This window comes from Solea senegalensis, linkage group LG17 (genome assembly GCF_019176455.1).
Source record: "Solea senegalensis isolate Sse05_10M linkage group LG17, IFAPA_SoseM_1, whole genome shotgun sequence".
Classification (NCBI taxonomy): Eukaryota; Metazoa; Chordata; class Actinopteri; order Pleuronectiformes; family Soleidae; genus Solea; species Solea senegalensis.
This window is the reverse complement of record NC_058037.1, coordinates 9,202,670-9,222,215: the sequence shown is the minus strand read 5'-3', so window position 1 is coordinate 9,222,215 and position 19,546 is coordinate 9,202,670. Positions and strand designations below refer to the sequence as shown.

Genomic DNA, 19,546 nt, shown 5'->3' with positions numbered 1-19,546 from the left:
TTGACTAGCAGAGCCAGGAATTGAACCCACAACCTTCCAGTTGACGGATAACTCGCCCTACGACTGAGTCACCATGACTCAATCATTACTTTTTTTTTAATACTTTTACTTCTAAAACTTAAGTACATTTCATATCAGAAAATGACTTTTCATACTTAAGTTCAGTAAATGTCATATACATAGACTTTTAATATTATTAAAAAAGTGACTTCTTCTCCTACCAAAGTCATTTTCTGGTGAAGATACTTGTACTTTTACTCAAGTATCCCTTTAAGGTACTTTGTAAAGACTGGCAAAAACAACAAAGGTTGTGGTGGCCTAAGACTCTTACACAGTACTATTATGTACAGGAAAAAGATTAAAGGTCAATATGGAAAGGGACATCTGATATGCACAAACTGGTCGTCTCTTCCAGTTGTCGCGGCAACAAGGCTGCTAATATTTGTCTGTGCCGAAAAACAACTCGGGATGTGCCACGCGGGTGTGTCAGGAGCAATCAGTGATGTGTTTTTTATGTGATGCACACAGCTCTGCCACTTCCTGTTTCATTTCCATCTCAACAACAAAGAAAAATCTGTGAAAGCCATTTGTTTGTCTCCAGGCAAAGAGAGCTGTTTTGAGCGTATAGTCTCCCGCTTTGGCACTAACATTACATATGTTGTGATTGGCGATGGGAAGGATGAAGAGCATGCAGCCAGCCAGGTAAACAAACAACTCCTGAACTTTGACCCCTCTGACCATGTGACCCTCCTTCCTCCCCTTGTTTATTTGTTTTTTGCAGGAAAAGAGAGTTGCTTTGAACGCATAATGCAAAGGTTTGGCAGGAAAGTAGTGTATGTTGTAATTGGGGACGGTGTGGAAGAGGAGCAGGCGGCCAAAAAGGTAATGGACCCACAGCCTCACCGTGACCCCGCCTACTCCACTCAGTGAGAGCTCTGATTGGATGAAGCCTGCCTTTCTTTGCTCTTGCGGTTTTGTGTTGGTCAATTTACCCTTTTCTTCTTTTTTACTTTTGATTTCAAGTGTTCAAGTGAAAATCTGAGATTGAAACTTGGCTAAAATTGTACATTTTGCACCTGAAGCTGCCGATGAGTGAAATTGAGACAAAATCTATTCATTTCTGTTCAACTGTCATCACATTCGATACCAAAAAAAAAAAATAAAATAAACAGCAGCTTAAATGTACACAGCGATGAGCTTTGAGCAATCTCATGTGTTTAGAGCATTAGTGCTGGTTGTTATCCAAGTGTGTGGAGTTGTGTTTCTTTCTCTGATGTTGGAGGTAATGTCAAGTAAAGTGGGTATATTAAAGGAAACACACATTTCAAGTAGTGCTTTTCTGTGAAACAAATATTGCATTTCTTCATCTTTGGGTTTCATTCATCACGTTTGGTGCTGGGTTTGTCAAAGAAGTAACTCAACATTTACAGAAATGAGCTTATTCATTTTTTTTGAATGATCACATTTCGCAAAAAAAAAAAAAAAAAGCTGAGCTATTCCTTTACACCCTAGGATTGCATGGGTTTTCTGTGCAGTGCTTTTGCAAAGCAGCTACAAGCTACAGTAGTGTAGCCAGCATGACATGAGGGTGGCGGTGTGTATTTAACATTATACTGATTATTTCCACTGGTTTTAATGACGTGTGTTCCCACTCTACAGCACAACATGCCTTTCTGGAGGATATCCAGTCACTCTGACCTGCTGGCACTACACCAAGCACTGGAGTTTGAGTACCTGTAGCTATTATAAGAAATGTGGACTCAAGCAATGTTTCATGATACCGTGGACATGGTCAGCCAGGCAGCCCCCTCCCCCCCTACTTTTGTAACTATTTAAGAACAAACAATACACTGCAACTGTTTTTGTGATTTTTTTTTTTTCCCTTTTGTCTTTTTTTGAACATCTGGATTTACAAACTCTGAACGGTCTTAAGAAGCAAAGGAGAGATGAAAGGAGGTAATGAAAGGACAGCAGGATTAAATGACTTCACTATACAAAGCAGCCCTGCTCTGCCTTCCTGGTCCTGATGTTGGGGACGGACCTCTGTGAAACCCCCCCCCCTGTCTTCTGTCCATGCAGCAGCAGATGACTGAAACCCTGCACAGACTGAAGACCTGCCTTGATCTGGGAAGCAGTTTTGTTTGTTCTAAAGCACCCAGACTAGTGTCAGGACTGTTATGGGTCACCTGGGGTTAACAATCCTCAAACAATGAGGGGATTTTAATGAAAGCGTCACATGTGGAAGAATAACAGCTGCTTTTAGTGTTTTCTTCCTGGTGGTATAATCACAACACAACAATGCAGTCAGTGTCCGCAAACTTATGTAAATTATTAACATTAAACTTAAAAGGGCAGTGGTGAATGCTTTTAATGGGGAAATGTTTTGGGGTCTTGTTTTTTTTTTCCTCCTCTGGATTTTTGTATTTTTTCCCTTTTGAGAAACTGAGGATGTGCGTAATGATGTGTTGTGCCTTAATGTGTTTGAATGTCTTTTTCTTTATTCAAAAATGTCTATGTATGTAGATATAAAGGAGAAAAGTTATCCAAATGACTTGACTCGTCTTTTTTGTCAAACTGGCTGGAGTTCTGTTTAAATTACAAATCAATCTACTGGGCAGTTAGTCATTTGCGTCCAGTGTCACTAAGTTTACCTACCATCCATCAACTTGGGGGAAAAATATACTCAATTCTTTCAGCAGAGGGCATTAAGGGTCTATCCCTGAAATTCACCATGCTTTTGTCAACACTGCTCCATTATTTCCAGGTATTAGCCAGGGTTGGGAATAGTTGCATATGGGTTGCATTGGGTCTGTAGGTATACATGCAGTGGTAGCTCAACCCCCAATTGCATTATCTGAGTGAGTTGGTCTGACTCAAAGTATTTTGTACAATTTTAAAGTACAGTTGTAATTTTCTGATTGTAGTGTTAACATACTGAGCAAAGTTTGGTGATTCAATTACAATTTACATTATGTTTAATTATTATAATATACTTAAATTAGACCTCCCAAACGGACATTAGGTGCTGTGCATCACTAATACAATTTCACGAGATTTTTATGTCAAACACTTGCTGTAGTTTGACTCAAACCTTGTCAGTTTAATAGGACAAAATGGACTGAGACAGCAGCATCACTTTTAAGTTTTATTGACACCTCATTTCTTGGATTTGAAATATTCCTCGATGACATCCTTGGCTTGAGACTCCTTGCCATAGTCCTGTGGGCAGAAAAAGAATGTTTCAACAAAGACCACACTTTGGTCTGATTATTCAACAGTTTGTTGATTAGACATCAGTCTAAAATCGGATATAGCATCTATTCCGACTCAATTGGTCAAGCTTAGCTCTGAATTAAAAACAGAACGAGTTCACTCTATAAACACCGTTTATCCTCTTTAACTATCCATCCTCACAATTGTCCCCATATGTTAACTCAAACTTGCAGCGCATCATCTCAGTATAAAGCAGCATGTTTTTATGGTTTACTATTAAACCCTATTCAAATTTAACTCACGTCTTATGCATAAATTTGACTATCAAACACTCACAGCTGTATTAATAAAGATGACTTAAATACAGCTTTGCCTTTCCAGTTTTACACATTATGCGGATTTAGGGGTCGTGAAAGAGTTTGAGTATCTGCAAATGTTCTGTAATGTAGGATTTATCCCCAAGCCCTAAAACACTGTTGTGAAAACAAAATGGGCCCAGAAAGTGCCCCCAATGTGCTACTTTAGGAAAACAATGTTGATTAATTACAGGTTGAATTGAACAATTATTGCAAATTCTAATATATGAAAATGATATGTAGCCATTCTTCGGGACCCCAAACACCACAGGTAGATGGAGGGGCTCGTACCCTGGCAGTTATCTAGCCAGTAGTAGTTGTTACCAGCAGCTGCATGGCATGAGGCACAGCACCTGCACTCGACTGGCAGCCCTAATATTTCTGTTCAATAGCAGTCAATTTAACCAAGTTTACAGTTGCATCAACTTTCCTAAACATTACATTTAATATAGGGGATTTTAGTTTTGGCTAAGCCAGATGTCACAGAAACCATAAAAAGCTTAATTTACCTTTACTACGACGCAGCTGCAGCCGACAACTTTGCGGGGTTTGCCTTCACGGTCGATCTTGCATAGACCAACCCACTCACCGAGCTTCTTGTTGTCATCAACCTGTAATTCGGTTAAGCAACATGGGTATGTTACGCATAGATACGCTTAATTAACATGTTCAAAAACAATATTCAAAAGCAGCAGTGTGGCTCCTGTTAACATCTCAGACAGAAATTGGGTAACAGTGGCAATCTCCTCACAGTATTCAGTAGAGGGAGCCAAATCATCATCAGCGATACAACAGTACTGACAACATGCTGCCTTTAATTTCACCATCTTTACAGACTGATACAATATATGCTTGTAAAAACATGAAGACCGACAACACTTTTTTTAAAGCACACTCTTACCTTGATCAGGTTGATCTGATGCTCGGCGCAGAGGGCCTCCACCAGCTTGACGTACATGGGCTCGTCGCAGTTGGCTGCAAGGACACAGAGATGGGCCTGGCGCCTGCAGAAAGTCACACCTCAACTTGAAGCATAGTGTTGCATCATATGTAAACTTTTGAGAGAAATCTAGGTAACATCTCAGACAAAAATTGGGTAACAGTGGCAATCTCCTCATGGTATTCAGTAGAGGGAGCCAAAATATCATCAGCGATTCATCTGCATCAAGTATCGATTAATTCCAATAAGTTGTAGTAAAACGTACTTGTCCAAAGCCTTAGCAGCCTCCCGAATACCACGGGCAAGGCCATCATGGATGAGTGCGGTCTTGAGCACTTCGGGGAGAGCGGTGTTGACATCCATCACACCTCCAGCAGCGATGCTAACAAACGGCAAGGAACAAAATCTCAGGTTTAATATTGAACTTCTTGAAAAAAGAAACATGACAGATGATTGGAGTAGAGCTTCCAGCATGTCAGAACAAAGATCTCACTCATTTATGAGTGAAGGGGTATCCGACAAAAGATTTGTAAGTCATCATTCAAGTGGCAGGGAGCTCAGCAAAGTGCAACATTAACATTCTCAATTTGTAAACCTCAGAAGAGTTAACCCTTCACCATCACTGGGGTAAATAATGTAGTATTGCTACACAAAATTAAGAAAATCAATTTCCTTGACACTTAAAATCTTAAGACATTCAAGTATACTGCCATTTTTAATCATACAGATTATCAAGTATCCATTCATGTTAAATTGTTGGTACTCTGATAAAATAGCATATCCATATCTACAACCAAGTTTGTGTTTCATCAACTTGTAGACACTTCTGTTCATTCAAAATCATGCTCTTCATGGTCCTAAATGCTGGGGCACTTCCAAATATTGTGTAATGATTGGATAACTAAGTTGAAGTCAAGTATGATGAGAAGTAATAATTGCAGTTTAAAGTAGCCAATGTGGTGTCATTTATGTGACCTCATGAAGTTAATCGGTGCCTTCTATAATGCAAGACAAGCACATTCACAGAATTCATACAAAACCCCACAACCCTACACACTGGGCTATCTGACAGATTTTTATTGATCACTTGAAAATAAACTTGACTGAAAGCATCATGTTTACAACAAAAGGTGTGTATGAACACTTAAACTACTGAAATCAATAACACCCAACATAATTCTCTACTCGCTGCATGGCTTGCATTTCTCAGCATGTTGATGTTTCACTCAGGGTTTAACTTGTGAGCATACTAAAGCAGTTAGATGGGAACCATGACATTTATTTCATTCCACATCTATGCTTACAACATTATCCCTTAACGTATTACTTAAATATATTATACAAAGGGTTTTTTGACCTGAGGTTTAGGAACACCTGTTCACAATTTCTCCTGACAATACGCGACCTGGTACACTACTATTCTTAACGTGGTGCTAACCAAAGCTAACCGACTAGCTCACGTATGATCAAGTTCGCGGAACGGCAAATAAACGTGGTACCGACCATCAGATTCCGCAAAAACATCACGACAAACACTCATTTATGTTAATGTTGCATTACAATTTAAAATGCACTTCACATTTAAACGTTATAGTGGTCATAAACGTCACGCTCACCCTTCCTCGGCCATTGTAGAATTGGGATGGATGGTGGACTTAAAGTTCTGCAATAAAGAACAGATACGAGAGGGGAGTTATTGTCCATTTCATACATGACACTGTAACGACTTTAAAACGTAAGATGTTTGATTAATTTGGCAGATTGTGTCGGTGATCGAAGAAACGCACCCGATCCTCCTCTCAGACAGCGGGTAAAGAGGACGTCATAAGAGCGCGACATCGATTTAATACCGCCAGGCCCCAGTGGTGTTCGACGTGTTGCCTGAAGCAGCCTTTGTTTTCCTATACCGTTAATGCATTCCTTCAAGTGTCAAAGACATACAGCCATATAAACTCTCATTGAGCAACACATAAAAAAAAGTGTTAACAACTGTCTTATTGTGTTAATCAGAAGTTAATGTATAGCCCCGTTTCCCTTTCATTTCTATAAATAAAAGTTTAGCCTGGCTATAATGGCCATGGGGTTGTGACACTTTATGTTTCTGCAATTATTATTGTGAACAACAAACCATACATTTCTCCAATTTCTCCATCTAGAGCAGAGGTCTCAAACTCACAGCCTGTGGTCCACTTCATGTGACCCGCCACTAACTCTGTGACTATATGTTTTTCTTTGTTAATACTCTTTTAATTTGAAATTATTTGCAATATCATCATAAATATCATAATTTGATATATTTTTCTCAAAACGTTGGACTGTTTTTTAATTTAACTGGCCCTCTACCGACCAAATTAGACTCTTAATGGCCCCCAGATTATTTGAGTTAGAGACCCCTAATCTAGAGGCAGGGTAGATTTTCAGAGAATATCTGGTATTGCCTCTGGATACAGAAAATAGGGGATTAACACATGTGACTTCTTCAAAGGTATACATATACTATATACTCATATACTGTACAAATAAATACTATTGCATATTTCTAAAATGTATTTGAGATTTCAACACTTGATAGCATGCATATTCTTATGGGTACATGAACAGTAATGTAAAACTACCAGGTCCTCTTGTGTATGTTTCATTAGTGCAGTTTAGACGTCTTCCACAAACTGGAAAAGCCAGAACAATGTATCTCTGACTCATGTTGTTTTTAATTATGTATTATGCTTAGCTTTTTCTTACACACACTGTAGGTTATTGCCGAACTAAGAAAAACAAGACACTCATTTCTGATTTTTCATCAAAATGTCTTTATAAAATCAAACAAAGAAAATAAAAACATGAATACAACTTTATAGGACACACACTTGTTGTTTGTATGGTTGAGTGTCTCATACATGGTCACCATTCCTTCTATATTTTGAGAAACTCTTTCAAATTTTCATCCTCAACTGCCTTGTCAAATGCAGCACAGTCCTGAAAGACAGAAAGAGTGGATATTACAAACAGTTATTATCTTATTATCCAGATATTTACTTAAGATGCCTTGTGCAGATGTTACACAATGATGCCAAACTATCTTCAACACCTCATATTTTGAGGCAGAGAATAAACCAGGCAGCTACAATGTCATTTATAACACCGGCTCTGTGACATAACAATGACTTGTTATGCAGCTTATGTTTGCCTCTAGATTTGCTTTGCATTTTAGAATGTTTGCATATATTTGTTTTCAGAATCTGCAGCAGGTGCAGCTATTTGGTGATGAACTTTGTTGGTATAAGTAATTTGGGAATGTTGATGACTGTCTGTCTATTACCTGTCGAGATGTTTTATGTAAAACAAGAAAAGTCAACCTGCAGGTGGAGCTAAAAGTCTCAGATTCGATTAAGATGTTTTACTGGTTTATTTTAAGTTTAAATCCATTTCAGTATGAACCAAGTTACCTAGCTGGCATGTCTAAAATAGTGTTTATGAGGGGTTAAAAGCAGGTCTATGTACCTCATCATCATCAGGATCAAATCTTTAATCAGACCAAGCCTGTGGGATAATTTCAGTCAATATTTATTTAATCCTCACGTCTACGCCCTAGACTACTACAGGGTTTTTTGTAAGCAATGCAGAGAGCGTGTTAATGATTCACTCTGAATTAGTTTTGTGAAGGTTGTACATGGTTTGAACATTTTATCACTACATTTACAGATTATTGCGCAAGACTTACACCACAGTAGACATCCTCGTTGCATATTTGAGGTGCCAGTGCAGTTGGGTTCCCAGATATCTTCCTCATTAAGTCCTTTTTCTCAGCATTCTGAGAAATGTCCACAATTGTATAAGGGATGTTTTTGGAATCCAGGACATTTGTGATTCTGTCCTGGTTTGCCTTAATCTGGAAGACACAATTTTACAGTCAGTATTAAATCCCAACGAAGCGTAATCTATCTCACGGTGACATTTGCCCAAGTGTCCATAAAGGCTAAGGTGCAGTGTAATAAACAAAATGCCAACAAATGAAAGAATGACGGAAGTTACTGTACCTCCCTGGAAGCGCTCACGCTGGTATAAAACACTATGAGTGGCATAGCTGCTCTTGGCGTACACACAAGTAAACAAGCGACACAGATTGAGAGAAGGACAGAAAGCAGTGAAGACAGACAGAGAGTGTTCTGGTATCTTATAGGAATGTGCCGCTGTTTTGCTGCAACAGCAGACGCGGTGAACAGGTTTGGACAGAGTTTACCTGCATGGGCACACCCACTTTTCATTCCAGCTGTAGCTTGTCTGCAACAATTGTGAAAGTACTAAAACACTGAGAGAAAAGTAATACATTACACATAGAGGAAGTGTTTGACTTACATATTTGCACTTAGACTCTTTACTTGTGCTACACCTTATATCAGAGGAACATACTGTATCTTTATTTTACTCCATAAAATAACCTTTTCTTATGAAAGACATTCTGTAGGTAGATAGATAGATTGTACTACTATCCACATCACATACTCATGGCTCATGAAAAAGAGAACATGTTGTAAGAAATATACATTTATTGATCAGCATTGACAGTAAAAAAACAAAGAGACACAAGAAAGAAATGATCACGCAATAAAAAGACAATGCAAGAAGTAAAGCCAATATTCATGAAGTGTATATTCCGACACTTATGTGACACCTTGGTTTGTGAAAAATAAAATCACTGCAGATTCATTAAAGTAAGTATTAAATTAAAACACATCAGCATTGATGCTGTTCAATATAATTGTTTTTAATTGCTGCAAAAAGTAATGATTTCCAAAAGTAGTTTACTTAAAAATAGATGGGAAAAAAAGAGAATTATCGCATGCTCCTACTGTTCCTAGATCTAGCACAAACATTACAGCAGCTGATCTCGTTTTACTAATACTTCATCTTCTTAACTATGATCGTGCGGCGCGTAGCCCGGGGTCCATCAGTTTATCACTGCAACGTCACTACAAGATGACGATACACAACACAAGTTGTCCCTTCAGCATCTTTTTTTATCAAGAAAAAACGAGTGGCTCAAGCTCATAACACACTCTCCCAGCCAGGTCCTCTGGGACTCTTTCAACAGAGTTATCAAGTTCGACATCCGTACTCTTTTCTTCTGGGCTGCTACTGCGACCAGCACGTTCATTCACCAGGGTACTGAAAGTTGAAAATCGCAAGCATTGATTTCTTTTTCATTTTGTTGGATTTAAATGTATGTGTGTATGTATGATGTGTGTTTGTATGTACTGTATGGCACTCATTTTTCTTCCATACCTCCCAGAGAGTGCTCCATTGCTTCGGTCTTCTCTATCTTGCTTTACTGTTCCTCCGGACCTGTTACTGAACAGAACCATGGTACCTGAACAAGACAAGTTTAATCAACAAACAGCCATTCCTTTAAAGATATGCGACATATTTGAAAGATAAATACACTATTATATTACAATATTGTCACATCGTCACCTACAAATCCTTTGTTTATAAATTCCCATATTTTGGGAATGTTGAACTCCAAGCAGATTACAAAGATGCGAAAGCAAACATGATTGAAGAGATTTGTTTATTGTACAAAAGGCCCAAAGGGCAAGTAAAACGAAAATGAGTTTCTATTGTTAAAGATACACAAATGTGTAGTGAAAATATGACGAAGCGTGCTTTGTGGCACTATTTTTAAGGAATGTTAGTTGGTTAAAAACATAATATATCCGAACTGTCCAGGGTGTGACCCCGCCTTTCAACCTATGTCAGCTGAGATTGGCACAGTGCCCCCCACGACCCTCATGTGGAGGATAAAGTGGTAGAAGATGGATGGATGCAGGCATTTATAAACACTTTGCTTCTGCTGTTTGCAACTGTGTGAGCTACCTTCCAAAATTGGTGTGTTTTAGCACTTGATATGTACAAACTATAATTTTACTGCAAATGGTTTTAGGCAGGTGGCGTCCACTGGAATAAACAGCTCCACAGAGTAGAGTGGAACTGTCTATCAATTTCAGTTTCCATCATCCAAAATACTGATTGGTACAGCTTAGACCATTTAAGAAACATAATGTGGTTCTGCTACACTCACCAGTGCTGCGCCATCTCCTTCTCCAGACCAGGAAGCCTATCAACACCACAACTAGCAAAATCACTAAACTGACCACAAGTCCTGTGACGACTGGAGATCCCGAGGTTGCTGTAGAAATGAAATGATTAAGTGGTGGCAGTGAAAATATATTTAGCCACATAACTGGTGTTTTGCACTTTTCCTCTTTGAGTCTTACCGACTACGGTGACTTGGAGGGACTTGGAGGGACTGGAGCTGTAAACTGTTGAGGAGAGGTTAACGCTGTAGACGCAGGCATAATCTCCTTGATCTTTAAAGTCTACCGGAGGGAATTCAAAGTATGCCATGTTGAAGACAGAGTGGCCAAATGCTGGCTTCATATCAGTGGCGTTCCTCTTAGACATCAGGTGGAAAACACCTCCAGGATATTTGGAATACGTAGAGCAAGAAATGGAGAAGATGCTGCCTTGGTCGACCGATATTTTGTCAGGGCTGTAGATCACCATTGCATGAGGAGAAGTCAGTGAGATGCTAGGCGTCTCCATTTTCACTGAAGAAGAGAGATACAAGGTTGTGTCGATTGCATTATTGAATTTTCAATTTCCAGTGTTGTTACAGAGCAGTATTACTGACCTATAACAGAGAGATCTGCAGTATTTCCTTGAGGGTAGTAGATCTCTTGCTCGGGCAGTTTCTTTTGATATTCACAGTAATACGACCCTTTATGATTGAAGTCCACACTCGGGAAGGCAAAAGTTGCAGCTTCGTTCTCAGAGAATTTCTCCATTTTAAATGATCCTGGGGTCTTTTTCAGGATGAACGTCCCACCCGAGATTTCCGTAACTACGCTACAGGTGATCTCAACTCTATCACCCCAGCTTACCTCTGCAGAAGGACTGAAAGTGATTTGGGGTTTTTGTAGAGCGCCTGAAAATAACAAAGAAAAAAAAGAAATAAATATATGGTTGTGACACGACAATGCCAATGCAGTGATAAGCGTCTCACCTAAACATATAACGCCGGCATCTTCACCGTGCCCACAGTTATTCTCTCCAAAACCAGCATGCGTGCAGTGTGTGAGAGCAGTCTCCACACCTGTACACTCCACATTGTCCAACCATATTGGACCACTGCCTCTACCAAAGTGGGCACTTTGAGGTGCAGCAACTGCATGCCCACAGCCAAGCTGTCTGCACACCACATCAGCGTTGCTCATCTGCCATTCGTCATCACACACAGTTCCCCACTGGCCTCTATAGTAAAGTTCCACTCGACCAGAGCACTGGCTTGAGCTGCCAACCAAACGAAGCTTTGCTGCGTGTGAAAAGAGGAACGTTGTGACACACACGCATTTACAGTTAATATTATTGATATTTTATATTAAATGGCATACATGTGTATTCATATACATATATCACATTTATACACATATTTGTTATCATGCCGTGCCAGTGTAAAAGAAGCTGAAAGGCAAACCTTTCCACTTTGTCCATTTAGTGTCAACTACAACACTTTTTAGCTGAGTGAAGTGACTCAACAGGGAAGGAAACTCTAACAACCAACCTTCACTAGAGGATTCATCAAGAGTGACTGTTTCAAAACGTTCATACGCTTGAGGAAGGTGGAGGAGTTGGCAAATCAGTCAAAAGTAAATATGAATAATTAAAATATAAAAACACGCGCAGCAAATCACTTAATCACTTCATTGTCACTTCATGGTGTTTTGGGAGGAAGGAGGAGGCAGTAATTGTTACAGAATTGTCTATATACCCACAAAATATATTTCCTAAAATGTTGTACTGGACTAAAAAAAAAGTAAACTGAATAAAAAGGCTACTAATGTGAAAGAAATAGTGATGATATAACTTGTCCTGCTGAAAGTGAGAATTTGGAGCACATGCTGTAGGTTTTACCTGCACAGACAACACCAGCGTCATGTCCATGTCCACATGTTGATCCTCTGAACCCGCTGAGTGAGCACTGCTTCAGAGACGTCACGTTGTCAAAACACAAGTTGTTACCCTCCACAACTGGTCCAATGCCTTGTCCAAAATGGGCATCACCAAAAGCGTTCACCGCAAATCCACACTCCAGCAGCTCACACACCACATTGGCTTTGCTTAGCGTCCAGTCCGTGTCACACACTGTTTGCCAGACCTCACCGTGACGAACCTCTACTCTTCCAGAGCACTCATCCTGGTCACTTACCAATCGGGCCCCCAAACTTCCTGTAAAGATGAGCGTTCGGTAAATAATAGCAGGTATTTAAAATGTGAAAATAATCTGGTGTGAGAGAGCTTTCTATCACCTGCGCAGACAACACCAGCGATTGAGGTGGCGTTGCACTGTCTGTCTGTGAATAAAGTTTGTCGACACTGGTTCAGAGTCGACTCCGATCCTTGACATTCAATTTGACTATTCCAGGTTTGTACTGTGCTGTGTCCCTGTTCAGTACTGGTAGTAATTTTAAAGACCTTCCCACAATTCAGCTGTTGGCACAACACTGCGGCATTGTTCATATCCCAGGATTCGCCACACACAGATCCCCATTGGCCTTTGTCAAAGTACTCCACTCTTCCAACACAAGAATTGGTCCCACCAACCAATTTCGCATTGCCTGGAAATTATAGTTATAAAAAAAAAGGGAAATCTGGTTACATAATGCTTATATACCAACAGTACCATTTCAAGGGAGAAATTTTGTCATAATTAATATGGCTATGCAATGGCTGCAGTATTTTTCTTTTGTCATATCGAAGGTAATGATAATTGATTTAATTTTCAGGTATTCCTCATTGAGTTTTACCTGAACATTTGACAAACGCCTCTTCGACACGATCGTGGCCGGTCCTTACATATTCTGTCACTGAGCACTGTGCAAGAGAGGTATCTCGATTGCCGCACTTGATCTTGGAGCCTCTCAGATCTCCACCTTGACCAGTCGACCCCCTGGCTTCGATCGGATCTCCACAGTTCATCTCTTTGCACACAGCGGAAGCTTCATTCATCCCCCAGTTTAGATTGAGTGCTGGCAACCACTGGCCATTATAGCGGACCTCCACCGTGCCAGAGCACAGGTCAGTCCCATTGATCAGTCTAATAGTAGCTACAAACCAAAGAGACAGTTAGTTATGAAAAATGTCACATCCTGAATTCAATATAGTGGTTTAATACTTAACAGCCAGCAAAATATTCATTTAACAGTGATATACTGTAAATGTAACCATGAAGGCCACTTTATGAAATGAATAAAATAGGTGTGAACAAACCAAAAAACATACCTGAACACACCACACCAGCATCTTCACCGTGACCACAGTTATTCTTTCCTAAATTGGGATGTTGACAGTGTAAAAGGGATGTCTCATTCCCTAAACACTTAACATCATCCATCAGGATTTCTCCTGTGCCCGGACCAAAGAAAGCACTGGATTTGGCTGTCTGAGCTGATCCACAGTCCATGGCTCTGCACACAACCTGAGCATCTTTGATGTCCCACTCATCATCACACACTGTTCCCCACTGGCCATTATGGAGAATCTCCACTCTGCCAGAGCATTGGTCAGTGCCATTGGCAAGCCTCAGCGGGGGAGTATCTGAGGACAGGTCCACTCATGTTAAATATCCTCGTATCACATATGCTTTACTTCGCTCAATGACTTTCACATCTGTTGACATTTGATCTGTATCGCGTTACAATCGTCATATCTGACGAAGGGCACAAAATCAGCTTTTGAAAATCTGAAAGGTATGATCTTTTTTACTAACACCGGTGAGCAAAACAGTGCATCTAGTCTATGCACCTGAGCAACAACTACTCAAAATGTTTGAAATCGGATTGAATTTGTGAAATTTGGAACTACGTCACAGTTCAAAGTCCACTTGACTCGCTTCTATGAACAAAAAGAAAAGGTCTCATTTTGTGACTTCTGCACAATTATTGCTACTTTATATCGCTACTGAATGCGATATCAAATGAATCATAACTTTGACTCAACAATCAGCCTGAATATGTGACCTATAAACACACACACATCCAGGATGTCCATATTAGGAGTTGTGTGCTATTTCCACTTCCCTACCATGGGTGCACCTGCGGCCATTAGGGTTAGGGTAATTTAAGGGGTATTTTAAGATAAAAGACTCATCAAAACTCATAAGTGACAAAATTCAATGCTATGTGTTGGTTTCTTATCTGCTGCCAAGCAACGAAATTTCGTTGCCAGTTTTCACTGCTGTGTTTTCTGTGCAATGACAATAAAAGGAAGTCTAAGTCTAAGTCATTAGGCATGGGCCAGTAAGTAAAGTAAACGTATCAAAAAAACTAAATGTTTCTGTCATACAGAGTTATGTGTCATCAAAAACCCTATGCCCAAGTATAACAGTGCTGTTGTGAAACTTTACCTTGTGTGTCTTACCTGTGCATGAAAGAGAAACACTATCACATGGCCCCAAATACTCTTGAAGGTTGCACTGGCTGATAGAGTCCACAATGCCAGAGCATCGACTTGTAAACTTTCTCAGGCCACTTTTACCAAAATAGAGATTGTCTTGGGATTTTTTGGGCATTCCACAGCCAAGCTCCTTACATACTATAGCAGCGTCACTGAGGCCCCAGGTATGAGAGCAAATTGCTCCCCAGTGGTCATTGTGGAAGACCTCCACTCTTCCAGAGCATCGGTCCGTTCCATTGGTCAATCTGGTAGTCTCTGGATCATAAGTGGTTAAAAAGAGGTTGTGTTGAAAATGTTAAATGTAAATTATTATATTTAAGCAATGGCATACTGTATTTTCTTGCTTTTTAGGCTTATGGGTACGGATTGTTCCACAAAAAGAGGAACAGTGCAGGAATACTGTGAGAAGCTACAGTTTTTTTCCCGGTAGCAATTTAGAACTGATATTAATACAATGTTTGAACAACAAGCACTCAGCAAAATATGAAATTAAATATGAATTAAACATTTCTTTCCAAATTCAATTGGAACGTCCCATCCCCCAAATCAACATTAAAGCTTCTGCAGTCGAGCTGCAGCTTCCACCAACTAGCAACACGATTATGTACCATCATTGCATTGATGAATGACCTCGTCTATGTGGTACCTGAGCATTCGACACCCGCATCTTCAGTATGGTCACAGTCATGATCCCCAAAACCTCTGTGAGGGCAGTCAGCGAGGGACTTCTCAAGACCAGTGCACTCAGTATCATCCATCCAAACCTGTTCATGACCACTGCCATAGAAGGCCTTGTACTTGACTGAAATGGCATTCCCACAATTCATTTCTCGGCAAACAACAGCTGCCTCCTGCAGTCCCCATTTGTCATCACAGACACTTCCCCACGTCCCATAATGGTAGACTTCCACTCGACCAGAGCACTTATGTGTCCCATTCACCAGACGAGTTGGTTTATCATCTGTTAGGATAAAAGAAAATATATCAAGGTGTAAATTTCATGACAAAACGAATCGTGTAGTAGACATGACTCAGTTGAGCAGAGACAAGCACCATCATCTCATAACAAAAAGAACAAGTGGTATTGCACATGGACGACTTACTTATACACAAAATAGTAGCATCTCCGCAGGGTTCTTTAAGTTCTTGAAATTTGCACTGTGAAATAGTGCTCTCATTTCCAAAACACTTGGTTTTGACTGCAAGCAGGTTCCGAGAATCCCCAAAATATGGTGGTACTGCCTTTATGTCAGGACTACCACAGTTAATCTCGCGGCACACCACGGAGGCTTCATCCTTGCCCCAGTCACTGTTGCAAACCTGTTTCCAGTTGCCATTTTCATAGACCTCCACTCTGCCATTACACCGGTTGCTTCCATTGACCACCCTCACATCCTCTGCAAATAATGGGGTCAGAAATTAAAGAAAATCTGTAAAGGGTGTTATGCAGGACCTTGGGAAAAGGCACTTAATGAATACAGTTGAGTTTTTCTATTTATAAAATTCACAGTATGTACTTTCTTACAGGACACATTACATTACATGTCATTTAGCAGACGCTTTTATCCAAAGCGACTTACAAAAGTGCATTTAAACATTTGGGTACATATAAGAGCTAGAAGTAAGTAAGAGCTTCAAGTAGAACAAACTATGAAGTGCTAGTCATAAGTGCACAAAACTAACTTGTCAGGGAAATATGAAGGTGAAGAAAGCTCATTTTCCCATAGACTTCCCTCCTTGATAAAATGGTGATGACTTGGCATACACTAACATCATTACTATTTAATGCAAGCTCATAGTGAATTCTGACTTTACCAAACTTTACCAGTAGCCCAGGAAGCATCAGCATAACAACATTAACTACCAGCACTACTCAAAGCCAAACTGGTGCAAAAACAGTTATGATGATGGCAAAAAATATATGATTAAACAGTGGAAAGAGCTGCTATGCTACTAAGCTTGGAGGCTGAAAACAGCGTCTTTGTCAAGTGGTAACAAAGGTTTTAACTGCACAAACTGTATCCTCTTGTTGCAGCTATGTTTTTTTTCATTAGAAATCTCTGACTTCCGCCCTATTGCAGTGTATGTGTACAGCAGTTGACGGTCTCTTGAAGTAGACAACAGCTTCTGAGACAAATGAAGTCTTTCTAATTGAAAAAAAAGTATTTAATTCATAAGCAATCTATAACTCCAGCTCGTAGCCATTTGTCACAGCTCGGCAGAAACAGCTCGCCTGTCCCGGCCTACCAAACCCAAATTCCTTATTAATGCAAGAATTAGTTTTTGTTTGATTTGTACCAAGCACTTGGGCATACAAGTCTTCTCAATGTTTAAGGTGAAAGTTATTTTAGGTAACAATTGACTCTTACCTGAGCAGATCACTCCAGCATCCTCACTGTGGCCACAGTTATGTTCCCCAAAAGATCTGTGCGGGCACTTTGCGAGGGACGTCTCATGACCAGAACATTGCACATCATCCAACCATATACTACCCTCTCCTTGGCCAAAGGTGGCAGCTTTTTTGGACTCAATAACTGTCCCGCAGCCTAACTCTCGACACACCACCTCAGCATTGGCAACGCTCCAATGATCATCACACACTGTTCCCCAACTATCCTTGTGGAAGACCTCCACTCTACCAGAGCAACGAGAAGGCCCCACCACTCTGATTTTATCACATTCTGGAAATGGAAGAACAACAGTTGAAGGCCTGCTCGTCATAAATTTTGATATGAAAGGGTTTGAAGGCATAAAACTTTAAACTTACTGACCTGTAAAAAGTGGGAGACTCAGTAGACCTACAGCAGAAATATATAACAAAAAAAATCTTTATTAAACCCAGCAGTCACTAGTTTCAATGTTGCCTCTTGAGAGCTGAAATTCCATTTGCTAAAGTGTTCCAAAGACGATTATCTAGCATCAACTCTGACACAATTATAATGAGAAGGAAAATACAAACAAATAAATGCAAAAATAGAATAATTTGTCTTTTTCTTTTGCCTTTCCACTTCTCTTTACCTCTGTCCTGGTTTTGAAAGTAGGCAAACAAACAGCTTTCACTACACTGAAGATGTCAAGGTTCGTCAAATGAACAAGACAGAAACTCACCGATGGACAAATACAGGACAAACTGTCGCTTTTCAGTCGAAATGAAGATCATATTGTATCTTCGGAGTTGATAAAATCCTGTTGTGGAAGAGTAAGAATTTACCAATCATTAATGCTGCTGTAAAATTGAATCTAAATCTAAGGGTGAATGAAAAATCAGCCCAATAACTCTCAAATATTGAAATAAAAAAAACCCTCACAAATCAAAATGAAGGTCCCATTTAAAACTTCCAAAAGATAGTAGCAGTTCCAGTGATAGAATAAAGTGGACTGGCCGGACTTGGACTGCAAACTCGATGTTTGTTGACATTTTGATCAATCATTAAAGGCGGAGGATCAGAGCTGAACAGATTTAGTTCTCTTTTTGCAAGATCTACGTGTTTCTTTTTACAAAATACACAAATGTTTTACATAATGCCCAAGAGTCACTTCATTTGCACATAATAAGAGGCAGCAATTGCAGAAAAATAAAAGTAACAATATGTAGATCAAATAGGGAGTTGTTGTGAGCAAATGTCAAGAGGTGAACTTGACATGTGACCTCTAACGTTAACTGCGTGTCCCCTCTTACCTTTGCTTGGTCATTTATATAAATATACATTGCAAATACCACATTTTTCTATCCTCATTAAATATATTTTGAACTGTTGCCGTGTGTTGCTATCTTTCAAAGTTTCTGTAAAATGCAAAAAATGGAATAAAAAAGCAAAATAAACACATTGAAATGCTATTGCTACACAAATGTATTTGCTTATATGTATAGATCTATAAATATTTTTGCAGTGGCAATCTCTATTATAGTTATACACTTTTTAAGGCAATCTAATCAACATTTCAATATTATCTTGGCGTCCTTTCTTTATGCTGCAAAGTGATGTATATGCACATGTTATAGAGAATATCCTGCATGATTGATTCCCAAGCTTTCAAATGACTAATTGTCCAAAAAAAAAAGAAATATGAATGCATTCCTTCAATTTTCTTACCTTAAAACGACGGCTTGCTACCGTTTTGTTCAAGTGATGATGGCCTTGAAGAGTCCGATCTCCTCCTTCATTCGCAAATGCCTGACTTGACAGAAGCACTTCTTATTCTGTTTTTTGTTGTGTTAATAAAAGAAGCATACTTCCCCTTGTGAGGCTCTTTTCATTCAGTGTTCTCAGAAAATGATCTACCCTTCACAGTCTTCCCGTGACATTTTCCATGGTACCAACTGGAATTTCCTTATGTTAAAAAAAACCAAAAATCAGACTTATAAAGGACAATTTTTGTCCTGAAATCTCATGAAATAATTTGTCACATATGTTTGCATGGTGCATTATACATGATGCTCTTTGGATTTTTATTCATAGTGTCAGGGTGTGACTTATGTGGTATTGCCCAACTGATTTCTCTATTCAGCACTTTGAGCTGTTTGGAA

At 39.6% G+C, this 19,546-nt stretch overlaps 4 protein-coding genes and 3 non-coding genes across 18 annotated transcripts in view; 1 reads left to right on the top strand and 6 right to left on the bottom strand.

Moving 5' to 3' along the window:
* Positions 1–2,548, top strand: part of eya4 (EYA transcriptional coactivator and phosphatase 4) — a 42,312-nt gene extending 39,764 nt beyond the window's left edge. For 5 of the 11 annotated variants that reach the window (XM_044049061.1, XM_044049064.1, XM_044049062.1 and 2 more), the window contains 2 exons: positions 602–882; positions 1,660–2,548. In XM_044049061.1, coding sequence (XP_043904996.1) covers positions 602–882; positions 1,660–1,740 — 362 coding nt within the window. In that variant the 3' untranslated portion in view covers positions 1,741–2,548. Of the gene's footprint in view, positions 1–601; positions 883–1,659 lie in introns of those variants that run through there. The other 6 variants (XM_044049069.1, XM_044049071.1, XM_044049065.1 and 3 more) reach the window with 3 other exon arrangements.
* Positions 2,549–3,132: 584 nt separating this feature from the next.
* On the bottom strand, positions 3,133–6,362 carry rps12 (ribosomal protein S12). Its single transcript, XM_044049900.1, has 6 exons — positions 6,297–6,362; positions 6,126–6,172; positions 4,775–4,891; positions 4,471–4,573; positions 4,079–4,180; positions 3,133–3,219 (listed from the first exon to the last, which is right to left on the bottom strand). The coding sequence occupies exons 2-6, from the start codon at positions 6,137–6,139 to the stop codon at positions 3,157–3,159; spliced, it is 399 nt and encodes a 132-aa protein (XP_043905835.1). The 5' UTR covers positions 6,140–6,172; positions 6,297–6,362; the 3' UTR covers positions 3,133–3,156.
* LOC122784631 lies at positions 4,278–4,360 on the bottom strand. The gene has a single exon (XR_006362203.1). It is a non-coding gene; the product is annotated as a small nucleolar RNA SNORD100 (small nucleolar RNA).
* LOC122784632 lies at positions 4,645–4,727 on the bottom strand. Its single transcript, XR_006362204.1, has one exon. It is a non-coding gene; the product is annotated as a small nucleolar RNA SNORD100 (small nucleolar RNA).
* LOC122784628 lies at positions 4,980–5,056 on the bottom strand. The gene has a single exon (XR_006362200.1). It is a non-coding gene; the product is annotated as a small nucleolar RNA SNORD101 (small nucleolar RNA).
* A 937-nt stretch (positions 6,363–7,299) lies between the features above and the next one.
* Positions 7,300–8,741, bottom strand: zgc:153284 (uncharacterized protein LOC751696 homolog). Its single transcript, XM_044049789.1, has 3 exons — positions 8,544–8,741; positions 8,228–8,395; positions 7,300–7,482 (listed from the first exon to the last, which is right to left on the bottom strand). The coding sequence occupies exons 1-3, from the start codon at positions 8,586–8,588 to the stop codon at positions 7,420–7,422; spliced, it is 276 nt and encodes a 91-aa protein (XP_043905724.1). The 5' UTR covers positions 8,589–8,741; the 3' UTR covers positions 7,300–7,419.
* Positions 8,742–8,897: 156 nt separating this feature from the next.
* LOC122784490 (scavenger receptor cysteine-rich type 1 protein M130-like) lies at positions 8,898–19,447 on the bottom strand. Of its 2 annotated transcripts, none has more exons than XM_044049787.1 (17): positions 19,113–19,447; positions 18,127–18,204; positions 17,790–17,816; positions 17,388–17,699; positions 16,122–16,415; positions 15,665–15,979; positions 14,983–15,273; positions 13,846–14,160; positions 13,371–13,670; positions 12,873–13,181; positions 12,478–12,792; positions 11,570–11,878; positions 11,198–11,491; positions 10,782–11,114; positions 10,586–10,693; positions 9,790–9,874; positions 8,898–9,672 (listed from the first exon to the last, which is right to left on the bottom strand). In XM_044049787.1, the coding sequence occupies exons 2-17, from the start codon at positions 18,176–18,178 to the stop codon at positions 9,528–9,530; spliced, it is 3,804 nt and encodes a 1,267-aa protein (XP_043905722.1). In that variant the 5' UTR covers positions 18,179–18,204; positions 19,113–19,447; the 3' UTR covers positions 8,898–9,527. The 2 variants fall into 2 exon arrangements, with proteins under 2 accessions (XP_043905722.1, XP_043905723.1); XM_044049788.1 differs by lacking the exon at positions 19,113–19,447 and adding an exon at positions 18,327–18,405.
* Positions 19,448–19,546: the final 99 nt, after the last annotated feature.

Bases quoted from the DNA above. Each gene is read 5' to 3' on its own strand.
- rps12 (XM_044049900.1), bottom strand. The intron at 4,574-4,774 runs GTACGTTTTACT...GACTTTCTGCAG, and splicing joins GCTGCTAAGGCTTTGGACAA to GCGCCAGGCCCATCTCTGTG. The intron at 3,220-4,078 runs GTAAATTAAGCT...TTCTGCCCACAG, and splicing joins GCAGCTGCGTCGTAGTAAAG to GACTATGGCAAGGAGTCTCA.
- LOC122784490 (XM_044049787.1), bottom strand. From the start codon at position 18,178: ATGATCTTCATTTCGACTGAAAAGCGACAGTTTGTCCTGTATTTGTCC. The intron at 13,671-13,845 runs GTATGTTTTTTG...TTTGGTTTGTAG, and splicing joins TGCTGGTGTGGTGTGTTCAG to CTACTATTAGACTGATCAAT. The intron at 10,694-10,781 runs GTAAGACTCAAA...TCATTTCTACAG, and splicing joins CCTCCAAGTCACCGTAGTCG to CAACCTCGGGATCTCCAGTC.
- zgc:153284 (XM_044049789.1), bottom strand. From the start codon at position 8,588: ATGCCACTCATAGTGTTTTATACCAGCGTGAGCGCTTCCAGGGAG. The intron at 8,396-8,543 runs GTACAGTAACTT...TGTGTCTTCCAG, and splicing joins GCGTGAGCGCTTCCAGGGAG to ATTAAGGCAAACCAGGACAG. The intron at 7,483-8,227 runs GTAAGTCTTGCG...TCTGTCTTTCAG, and splicing joins ACGAGGATGTCTACTGTGGT to GACTGTGCTGCATTTGACAA.